At 46.1% G+C, this 11,657-nt stretch overlaps 1 protein-coding gene across 5 annotated transcripts in view; it reads left to right on the forward strand.

The window, feature by feature from the left end:
- Positions 1 to 6,701, forward strand: part of ST6GAL1 (ST6 beta-galactoside alpha-2,6-sialyltransferase 1) — a 44,068-nt gene extending 37,367 nt beyond the window's left edge. For 4 of the 5 annotated variants that reach the window (XM_039727979.1, XM_039727977.1, XM_039727978.1 and 1 more), the window contains 3 exons: positions 2,705 to 2,806; positions 4,001 to 4,175; positions 5,964 to 6,495. In XM_039727979.1, the coding sequence (XP_039583913.1) occupies positions 2,705 to 2,806; positions 4,001 to 4,175; positions 5,964 to 6,205 (519 nt within the window). In that variant the 3' untranslated portion in view covers positions 6,206 to 6,495. Of the gene's footprint in view, positions 1 to 2,704; positions 2,807 to 4,000; positions 4,176 to 5,963 lie in introns of all 5 variants that reach the window. The other variant, XM_039727980.1, reaches the window with a different exon arrangement.
- Positions 6,702 to 11,657: the final 4,956 nt, after the last annotated feature.

Below are 11,657 nucleotides of genomic sequence, written 5' to 3' on the forward strand. Positions count from 1 at the left end.
TCTTGTTAGTGGGGTGGCCTGATCACATCCTCTTTTTAGCTCACTGCAGGAACTGTGCCTTATCTGGCCTTGCCCAGAGCTCTTGCAGGCATCAGGTACTGGACAAGCTGTAATTTGTTCTTGTTCTGGGCTGGCTTTTCTTGTGTTATAACCGGGAAAAGGAATGGGTTTGGGGATTGGCTGCTTTTATTTTGGCTCTTACTGCTGATCAACCTCAGTCTGCTGCCAAAGTGAAGGAAATGGGATCTCCTGAATCTGATCTGTCAGAGCTGGTCTGTGTTGAGTAATATCCCTGTGGCACACATGGCCAATGGCCCTGAGTTTCTTAATAATTATTTTAAGATACTTTTCTGTAATTTTCTGGCCAGTCTCTGGGATATACATGGGGGCAGATGTTTTTAACAGTAGAGTGGAATATCTTGAACATCTGTGTGCATAGAGAAAGATTAATGGATTGGTATAGACAAGAAGGCAAGAAATTTGGGACCTCCAGATCTGAGGATATGCTTGTAGGCCCACAAGCTTTGTAGTCGTTCTAAAGAAAGAATTTATTTAATGTTGCCTCATTTATTTTCTCAGGCCTTGACTGATTCATCAGTACTGCTGCTTTTTTAATGGCATGTTTTCCTGCAGTTTGACACAAGGCATTGATTAGCCCTGGGAAAGCAGTCACGTCTTGTAAAAACAAGGGCAGAACCACAGGTGAGGGTGTGCCAATGTCATGCTGGAGGACAGAGCTCCTTTCTGCACAGCTGACCCAGAGCCAGAGTACCTTGTTCTTCCCAACCCTTGTTTCCAGTTCTCCTGGGCTGGCTTCTTGCTGTTGCAGAGAACACTCTCTGCTTTGGCTGCATTTGCTGTTATTGGCACTAGCAGTCTGCAGGGAGGAAGAGAAAGGAGATAGCACATCAGTGGAATGGAGGAATGCTGTGGGGGGAAAGGAGAGCATGTTTAGATTGCAGGACATTGACTGCTGGTAGCAGGAAAGAAGGAAATCGTTGTGATGTGGTCAATAAACGTACTAAGAGGATAGGGACTGTATTAACAAGATACTGTTACACAGTGAACTGGCTAAAGAAGAAATCAGAAAACCAACAGATCACTTAACTAATTAGGATCAAAAATCTGGGCAAGACAAGTCAGTCATGTAGTAATTTAAATGAATTTTACTTAGAATCAGTCGCTATTAAAAAACAAATGGACACTGAGGGTAAATGGGGAGCCAGATTCTTTCAGCAGACAGGGTAAGTGACTGATAGCTAGCAGGCAGTGCCCAGAGCCTGCTCCAGTGTGTGGGAGAACACACTGGGGCTGTGGAGGTGCTCCCCACCTGGTTTCCTGTCCCTTTGCTTTTGTGTCTGTCTCAGCTCTCTCGGGGTTCGTGTGCTTCTGCCAGCTCAGGTGGCTATGGAAACAACTACATGAAAATAAAGTGCACATGCCCCTCACCATATTCCTGCCTCTTTGCAGTGCTCCATCCCACCTGTGCCCAGCTGAGGGGGTGGCTGGTGCCAGCTGCTGTGCCCCTTTTTGCCCCTGGTGTCCACAGGGTGCAGGCAGATACTCACACCTGCAGCACCGCACACTCCAGCTGTCAGTGACCTAGATATTTTAGCTACTGTAAGGAAATTAAACCAGGCAGTGCATGTGGTCAAGGCCAAGGCCTGATCCCATGCAGTTAAGAACAGATGTGAGGAAACTTTTTGTTTTTGGAATAATTCCCATCTGGGCTGGCTGCAGCATCCTTGTACTCTGGTTATTGGGGACAGCCGTGCAGGCAGCCAGCTGCTGAGGCAGCCAGGATGCTCAAGGACTAATTGCCTAGATCATAATTAGATCTGTGGAGAAAATCAGGACAAATGGAAGCTGATTTTTATGATTTATGATTACAGTGTTTACAAACTGTGTCTGTACAGGTTATGGCTTTGGGTGGGTGGGGAGGACAAGAGATGAATTGTTTGATTAGGTTTGTTTTCATTCTGCTCCAAACCTGGGTTACCCCTGGGTCTCCCAAGCAGTGGTGGTTATGTCCAGAATATGGGAAGAACTCTGTTTGGAGCTTGCCTTCTCATTGCTGCTCTCAGGAGATTCCAGCCTCCCCTGCCTGAGCTGTCCCCTCCCTGCCCTACAGAGTTGGTGGGGGGGCTTGGCACAAGGCAGGATTGGCTGGGGATGCTGTAGTCTCTCATCTCTTGCACTGGTGGTCTCAGCAGGCTGAGCACTGGCTGCCAGGGTTGCTGTTGCTGAGGACAAACCACCACCTGCAGGCCTTTTTTTTTTGGGGTTAAATGAAGGTTTTTGATAGATCCAGCAGTGTATTTGCAGTAGGCTCTGCCTGCACTGTCCTGGTGACTGCTGGCAGCAGCTGCTGTTCTCCTGCTTCTGGTGTCAGTGCTGGCATCCTCACACAGGCTGGGTCACTCTGCAGCTCCTGTCCTTAGTGTGTTACTGGGGATGGATGGAAAACCTTGCAGAGCATTGTGGCAGCTTCTGGTGTGACTCTCCACAAAGTCCTGTGCTGCTAGGCAGGACTGGCTTGGGTTGGAAGGGCAGTGCTGGGGCTGTGTCCTTGCTGCACACAGTGGGCCATGCTCAGTAACCAGCAGTGGGAGGGTCTGGCCATTTCAGGTGTGTTTTATTGCTTGGCTGCCTGCTAATTCTGATAATATACTGCATATCATTGTATCTGTTGTTGTTTTCCAAGCTTGTAACTGTTGAAGAGCAGCAGTTCCTGAGGGAACCTTTATATAACACTGGAATCTTAATTGTCTGGGATCCAGCACCGTATCATGCAGAAATTCATGAGGTAAGGCTGAGGTTTTTTTTAAAATAAAATCAGATTTACTTTGAAGTGCTTCTGTTAAACCACTTCCTCCTAATGTGGGCAATCACTCATTCCAAGGCTTTACTTGTTTGCCTTTTTGTTTTATGGATATATCTGTGTGTACTTCTGTGAGTATCCCCTGCATGAGGGCTCCTAGGAAAACACTTGCCTGCTTCTGTGAAGGGCCTCAGGCCAAGGACAATGGATCACTACCTGTGTTTTCCCATGGGCTGATGGCATGGGGAGGAGGACACTGCTGGATGCAGCAGCTGTCTCATTATAGGATGATTTCCTCTCTCTGACAGTTCATCTAAGATTTGCTGATGGTTGATGCTTGGATATTTCAAGCAGCAGTCAGCCATGGGATATACTTGATGCATTATGAATGGATTGGGAAACCCTCTGAAGGTCTGTGTCAGCTTTCATCTGTGGGCAATCCCCCTGGCAATTCACTTTTGATTTCGAGTACAAAAAAGTGTTTGATATGTGATGAGCTCTGGAGGCTCACAGTGAAAGCAGGTAGGAGTGAATAGTCCATTCTTTACTTTTATTTTAAATTCTGGCTGTAACTGAGAGGTTTTGCATTCTTTCTTTGGCCTGCATTTCCTATTTTCTCACTGATATTTATTTCTGTGCCTGGTCCCACAGCTCCAGGAGGCATAAGGGGCTATGGACATCATGTTCAAGAGTCAGTAAAACCAGGATGGGCTATTTATAACATAGGGAAAAAAAATCTCAAAATTACTTTAGGAAAACATAAACATTCCTAGCTTTTACTGAAAGGGGAAATTTAAGGATGCAAATTAGCTCAGCCTGGTTCAGGAGGCTGAGCTGGGAACCCTTACCTGCAGAATATGCTGCTTGGAATTACAGTGTGAACAAGGATCTGGGTCTGGAACATTTTAAGGCAGAGTTTTCAACATCGTCTGCTGTTGGGGAGTGCAAAATGAAATTACAAAATTGAATTACCCTTCAGTGGTTCTTCATAGAGATTTGGGGTTTTCCTGCTCTGTTTACTGAGTCAGCACACCACAGTGACCCAAGGGTTCAGTGAGTGAGGGTGTGTAGCAGGATCTTCTTCCCCAGCAGCAGCAGGTTCACTCATCCTTGTTTCCTGTTGGTTACAGTAGAGTGGGCCAGAAATAAAGAATCTGACCTCCTGTTTCTGTTTTGCAGTGGTACAGAAAACCAGATTACAACTTTTTTGAAAGCTATAAGGCGTATCGTAGAACCCATCCAGAGCAGCCCTTCTATATCCTGAATCCCAAAATGCAGTGGCAACTCTGGGACATTCTGCAGGAGAATTCCCTGGAGCATATTCAGCCCAATCCACCATCATCAGGAATGCTTGGTAAGATAATTGCCCTCTAAACTTCTGGTTCAGTTTGCAGGCAGGAACTCTCCAAGACGCCTTCTTTCAAAGACAGCTACAAATTTATGGTGCTTATCAGAGTTGTTTTTACAGTGTTTGTCCTGTGCCAAAATTTAAGCTTCCTGTCTTCAGAGCAGCAGCTCAGTTGTATTAAAGTAAGTGGTTTGCAGCACCCCTCTGAAACAGCAGCCACAAACATGGCCCAGTTCCAGGTGGAAACAGAAGAGCAGGCTGCAACTCTGGGATGGTCTCTAGATTTGTAGCTTCTAGTGCCAGAGCACTTCCCACAGGGTGCAGGAGGAAGGATGTGTCTCCTGCAGGCTCAGATCTGGTCAGGCAAATAAATCTGATTACTGTAAATGAATTCTAAGGGTGTGCCTGTTTCTTTTTCCTATATTATTTATATATAAATATATGTTTTTGTATGTATATAAAGACTTATTGGGAGTCTGTGGAAAGTCAGACTGAATAGTTGCCCTGAAAAGGTCAGTGGTATGCTCTCCTCAGCAAAGGAACTCCTTTTTACATTCTGCTGTTGCAAAAGTTTTCCTGCTTAGTGGAGAGCAGCTCTCATGACCAGCTGAATAAAAAGGAGTGAACCTCTGGGGAAGCTTCCATGTATTTGAAATCTCAGCACAGAAGTAGAGTCTTGTTTGCCACAGACTGTCCAACTGCTGTGCTTCCACCCTTTGTCTGCTCCCACCTCTGTTCATCACTGCTGGGGCACAGGCACTTTCTGTGTAAACAGAGTTGCTTCATGCTTTTGCCAGGCCCAGCACCTATTAAATCATTGCATCATTGCTTGGGTATGTGTAGAGCAGCTGTGTAACAGCACAGTCAATGGCTTCAGCAGCAGAATTGTTAACTGCAGTTATGGGCTTGAAGACACGTCAAACAGCAGTTCCTCCAGCGCTTAACTTTGGGCCAAGTCTTCTTGCTTTTTGCTTTGTAAAACAAATCACCTTGCCAAATTCAAGGGCATAGATGAGTTCCAGTTTCCATCCCTGTGTTCCCTGAAGTCCTGAGTGTGATAGGAAATTTTGATTTGAAAAGGTGGATGAAGACATGTTTAAAATATACTTTAGGTTCTTTTAAAGTTTTACAGTTCCTCATGATCCCTGCTGTCTCAGACACTGCATGAATTTTCTGTGATGTTGCACACTGATTCAGTTTCTCTGGTATATTCTTGCTATTTCTTGCACTTAGAAGAGAAGTAGCTGGTAACTATGGCTTCCATCTGATCTGGCTGTGCCCAGCACTGCCTGGTGTGGTGTCCTTGGGTGAGAAGGCACAGGAGGGCAGCACTGCTCTGCTCCGGGGAGCCTGAAGAGCAGAGGCTGCTCAGTCTCCCCGAGCATCTCCCAGCACAGGCCCTCCCGTGTCCCCTGCACTCATGAGAGGCAGCTGGGACAAATGTGAAGGTCTCATCTCTGCTTATCCAGGCAGGTTTGAGATGGGCTGTTCGGATCAGCTAATGGCAGTGCACGCTTGGCAGACACCCAAGTTTCCATGAAGGTCACAGATAATGGTAGCACTCTTAAAAATTGTCCTTTTGGCACGGCTGTCAGTGTAAACAACCTGCTGAAATCACGTTGATCATGCACTTGGCAAGGGAGGGCATCAAAAGAGAGCCCTGTCTGGCCAGGCTTGTTCTCTGCCCCTCTGCCCTGAACATTAATAACAGAAACCTTGCTGGCTGCCTGTCCCTGTGGAATGTTTAGTGCTGTCTCTGGTGTGACTGGGGTGTCTGCTCCCTGTCCCCCGCAGGCATCGTGCTGATGATGACGCTGTGTGACCAGGTGGATGTGTACGAATTCCTCCCTTCCAAGCGGCAGACAGACATCTGCCACTATTACCAGAAGTTCCACGACCACGCCTGCACCATGGGAGCTTACCACCCCCTCCTGTTCGAGAAGAACCTGGTGAAGCACATAAACCAGGGCACGGATGAGGACATCTACACTCACGGCAAAGTCACCCTGCCTGGCTTCCGAAGAGTGCATTGCTGACGGATTGGTTTTACTGTGTTTAGTTTACCTTGACTTTCAAAGCACTTTTTAAATCAGGATTGTCAGATTTGTTAGGTCTAAGCACTGGTGTGTTTTGACAGCTCTTCCACGTAGCAAGGCTTGCTCTTAGGGCTTTGTTGACCAGCTGTGAGCTGTAAGGCTCACTGTGGTACAGCCACTGACCTGCACGAGTCACTGCAATAAATGGACTCCCAGTGGAGCCAGGCTCTTGCAGCACGTGGATACCTCTGGCTTCATCTCATCTGATGACGGGTTAGGGGAGGCACAGGAGAGGCTTTCTAAGCAGAGATTGCACAAGTCAGGATCATACAATGAACATAGTTCGGTTTGCTTCAAAGGGGCTGTGACAGACAAAACCCTGGGCCATTGGGAAGCATGAAAAATCATTTAAAATTTGTTCCCTACTCTTCTGAGTAGGGGTGATTTATGGAAATGCTGTCAAGCTGTGTAATGATAAGCGACACTTCTAATCCAAAATATTACATGAAAAATCATTTAAAATTTGTTCCCATAGTCAGGGGGTTCTGACTAGGGATGATTTATGGCAATGCTGTCAAGCTGTGTAATGATAAGCGACACTTCTAATCCAAAATATTTGATTTTATAAACAGTCTGTGAACTTCCTTCCAAACTGTAAGACTTCTGAAACCACTCAGGTGACATTTTTGGCAAAGGAAGAGGAAAGCAATTCATAATTCAGTGAATCTTGCAAGACTTTTTAATCTTCTTACTTTTTTTTAAAATAATTTAAAATAAATTTTAGCAATCATTTACTTTTCCAGTACAGTGCTGGGCTTGGTACAGAAGAACCTTTTATTGTCAGAAAGGTTTTGGCACAAATGGGAGAACACACTGGAAGTCGGTGCCTTTTTCCATCTCTCTGCTCCTCTACCTTTGCAACTGTTGAATTATTTGCTGTACCCATTAACACAAACACCACAGAGCTGCTGCTAGATGAATTCCAGCCCTCTGCAGCCAACAGAGGGGCTCTCAACTGCTGTGTGCTTTTCTGCATAGGTGGGGAGCAGGTTTGCCACTTCCATGCTTCAGGAGTGGTGGGGAGGGAGAGCGTGCTCTGCAGCCTCAGGGTGTTGGTGAGAACACCTTCCCTGTCTTCTGTACTCCAGTGTTTCATCAGGTCTGTAAAGAAAGCTTTCTCCTGTTTTGAATAAATCCTGTGAAGTCCTTGCCTGGTTTTGGTGAGTGGTAAATGTCTTGTCCCATGGTCCTGGGGATTTGTGGCAGCCTTGTACCACTGCAGGCACAGCTGCTCTCTGCTTGTTCAGAGAGCCCTCAGCTTGTGAGGGCTCCTTTCTGCACACTCATCTCTTGGGATGGATTGGGTGTGTCAGTGTTCACAAATTTCATACAGGTAGAAAGGTCCAGGTCCTTGCACCACTGCTCAGGAGCCTCACATCCCACTAGGACAGGAGTGCAAGGAAGGCAGCTTGGAAAGCATTCCTGTTCCCTTCCAGGGAAGGAGGGAGCTTAAGAGGAAAAGCCATGAGGGGCTGCTTGGGAGAGCCACAGTAGTCCTCTCCCCATCTCCACTCTTGGAGATAGCCCTGGCTAAATCCAGTGGCAACCCTCTTTTTTCCCCCTCTTTTTGTTTGCCTAGATCAAAATCTAGTATAAAGTGCAAGTGATGACAAATAGCCTTGGAGGTAGCTTTGGCTTTGATAGCCCTACCTCTCTGTTCCTTGGATGAAGGAGGTATCTGCTACAGCAATTTGCCTTCTTACTATGTGTTTAGTTGAGATTCCATTAGAGATTCTCACAACATTATATTCCAGCTCCCCCACTGTGGAGACCAGCCCAGCCACCCTCCCTGGAATGGATGGAAGCAGTCTGCCTGCTGCTCACCTGGGCTCCCAAACCCACCTGCTCCCCTGCAGGGCTCCTGCAAGGAGACAAAATGTCCCACAGATTCCCCAGATCTCTCAGAACCCTTGGTTACTTAGGTGCAGTAGTCTTGCACAAAGCATGGAATTTCAAATGTTATGCTAACAGTTTTAGCTACATCCAACATGTGATTCATTTACAGTCTAAACAGAGTTTAACAGGAATTGTGACAGAGCTTAAAATAAGCCAGTGGTAACCCTCTTTTGTTTCTCCTTTTTTTGTTTGCCTAGATCAAAATCTAGTATAAAGTGCAAGTGATGACAAATCTGGTATTTAGAGGAGCCAGGTGTAAGTTAGTGGCAGTAATATCTAGATTGTAACAAAAGTCTTGTCCTCCTGCAGTCTTTGCTTCCAGAGTGAACAGCTTTCTGTCAGTGTAGAAAGGGGAAAAGGGGCAACACGCTAGATTGTAACAAAAGTCCTCCTGCAGTCTTTGCTTCAGAGTGAACAGCTTTCTGTCAGTGTAGAAAGGGGAAAAGGGGCAACACTGCCTTTTCTAGGTAACCACTGAAGGACTGAGGACTGGGAGGGATGCTCTGTACTTACATGGGAAATCTGGAAAATTTCCAGCTGGAACCTGTTTTTACCCCTCTTGGGCTTGGCATTTTTAGAGAACCATGGACATGGGTGGGAAGAGATTATCTGACCAGGCCAGAGGAACTGTGAGCAGTTCATGTCTGGACAAGGAAGTATTTGGGTGATGTAGAAGGAATGACAGTCTGTTACTGGCAGGGGAACGCTGGACTTTGTTGTCATCAAAGATTTTTCATTGTCTGGGCTGACAAAGCTTTCTGTGGGGTTTTGTGGGTTTGCTTTCACTGAAGAAAAGGGGGGAAAAGTCCCAGAAATTCAAACCTAATGCACCTGAATAAACACACCCATCCTAGGTGCTTTAAGAACAGTGGAGTGGGTGAGTGGGAACTCGATCTGACAACACACAGTAAATCAGCAGTGATGGTTAAAGAGATACATGGTGGCACTCCCTGAAAAGAAACAGGAGCTGCCCCAGCCTTTGTTCCTGTGCTTGCAGGCAGCTGAAGGTGTGGGCACAGGCACGATGGCTCATCCTCCTCTGCTCTGTGAAGTCTGACGCTCTTGCCCAGAGCTGTGGGTGTTTGATTTCACTTGTGAATTGTACCAACCTGGCAGGGAAACTGCAGCATTTTCAGCAGGTGATGATACAAGGCACAGAATGGAAGCTTCACTTTGGAGCAGATAATTGGTGTGCATGGCCATCCATACCTCAGTTCCTCTGCCTGTGCATTGACAGGAGAGGTGAAAGTTGGATTTGTGGGGTTACCTGGTCCAGCAGGGCATCCCCTGCAGCTTGTGAGCTCCCTGGGAAATGCTGGAAGCAAGTGAGACCCAGCTGGCTTTGTGCCCCACTCCAGAAGGAGCTACAGACCCTTTGTGAAGACAGAACTTGAAAGGAAGAGGATGGAGGATGTGCTTATTTCTAGCTTGGTTTTGGAAGTGCAGATGAAGGTGAAATTGTGTCTCCCTCAGCTCTAAGCAAACTGCTGCTTCTCTTTTGGACCTAAACTCAGTGAGCTGCTAAACAGCCTTGTCCTGTGAAAGGTCTAGGAAATGGCCTCAATGCATAGGAACCCTGGATCTGGTGTCTGATGCTCAGATCTGTCATGCACAACTTCTGGGCTGCTTTGGCAGTGGTGTGCAAGGCTTCTTTCAGGGGGTTGTTCTCAAGGGCTGCAAAGGCAGCACCCTCCAGTGAGAGGGGAGGGAGCCCTTCAGGGGCCAGCCTTGGCACCTCTCACCTTCCACCCAAGTCCTGTGAAATACTTCCCTCTGTAGGGAGGCTCCTGCTGCTCCTTATCCTCCAGGCCGTCACCTCTGCAGGGGTTTGTGTCTCCAAGTTTTGCACGAGTTTCCATCTGTGTTCGTTTGGTTGCAGTTAGCTTGTAGCTTCATGTGTGATAAAGGGAGCAGCTAATTTAAATTGATCTTTTGACAGCCAGGTGGACATGAAGCTTTGTGGTCTACCACTAGCTTGTGTTCAGTGTACAATGAAGGAGACTAATTTAGGGGGAAAAATTAAGTCATGAGTAATTCAAAAAATAAAAAACTCCTCAGTTCAAGATGTGTTTTAGGAAGATACATGGATGTGCAAAAGCAGAATGGAAGATGAGCAGGGAAAATCAGGCATGAGAGATAGTTTGAAAAAGTGTTTGTTTAGTGCAATTTGTTCCAAATAAGTTTCTTAAAGCCAGAGAAGGGCAGGAGCAGAGGGAGTGGACTGAAAGTGGTTTGGAGTGAGTGACTTCTGGCAGAAGTTGGATCTCTTGGAGCAGAAACAGACACTTCCCAAACCCCAGTGAGCTTGGCTTGATGTTTCCATCCAGGTCTGAGTGTGCTGCTGGTTTTGGATGTCAGTGTGCATGGAAAGCTGTGCCTGTGGAAACAAAACCAACTTGGAATGTCTTTATTTCCATTCCTGCAAATACCTTGCAGTGTTTTTCCTGCCTGGCCCTGGCATCCTTTACAAAAACAACAGCGAGGTGCTTCCATGGGCCAGCACTGGTTCTAACCTGTGATAAATAAAAGAGTCCTTGTAACAAGGGGATTAAATCAGCCAAAGCTTTGCTAATCCTGCTCCAGGACAGCTCTGCTGGGTGTTACCTCCTGTTCCAACCCCTAGCAGTTCCACAGAGCCCTCCATGGGTGCTTACCTCATACCACTCTGGTGATGCTGAAATGCCCTGGGTTGTTTCAGGTCTATAAATATGACTTGTCAAAATGGGGAATAGCCGAGTCTTTCTCTGGGAGTTAAAGACAAATGAAATGCAGGTGGAATGACTGTGGAAGTGGTACCAGCATTTGTAGCGCTCATTTCATTTCCCAAAAGAAAATAAAAATGACTAATAGGTGTGAAAGTAGGCTGTATTTCATTAAAAGCCAGATTCAGATATATCAGCAGCATAAAAATAGGAAAACAGAATTGCAAGCTTAGTGTGTAGTTTATATATTACAAAATCACTGTTATTTATGGTGCCTGAAGTATTATATAAACATATAATAAACAAAACTAACAAGTATATGGTGGGGGAACTTCCTTAGTTTTCTCCTGCTCAGCTGAGTGTTCACACCCATTCAGAAAAGCCAATAGCTGCATTACCACATAAAATACTTCCAAAAACCAGAAGCTGGTCTTTAACTGGGATAAGGCACTGAAGTGTCCTCCCACCAAGGAAGCTATAACTCATTCTCCTGAATTGAAAAATCTCTTTCCTCTCTCAGCTGCCTGTTTGTTCCTTGGGTGTCTTCGCAGACATTATCCTACTTGATTCTTAGTTTACCAAAGATACATTAAAGGCACACATTCCTTAAGTACGTATTGCACTGGAATTTAGGAAAAAGGCTGAGCAAAGGCTGGACCTCCAGTGCTTGGGACAAAGTGCAGAGTAGGTTCTTGCTAGGGAAACAGGGTTTTATATGGAATTTAGAAGATGTTGTCTTGTCCTAGGTGCCAATTTAAGGCTGTTTGTCTGGGATGTGTGAACCAGGACTGAAG

Source organism: Passer montanus, unplaced genomic scaffold, assembly GCF_014805655.1.
Source record: "Passer montanus isolate IOZ18808 unplaced genomic scaffold, ASM1480565v1 scaffold63, whole genome shotgun sequence".
Lineage (NCBI taxonomy): Eukaryota > Metazoa > Chordata > Aves > Passeriformes > Passeridae > Passer > Passer montanus.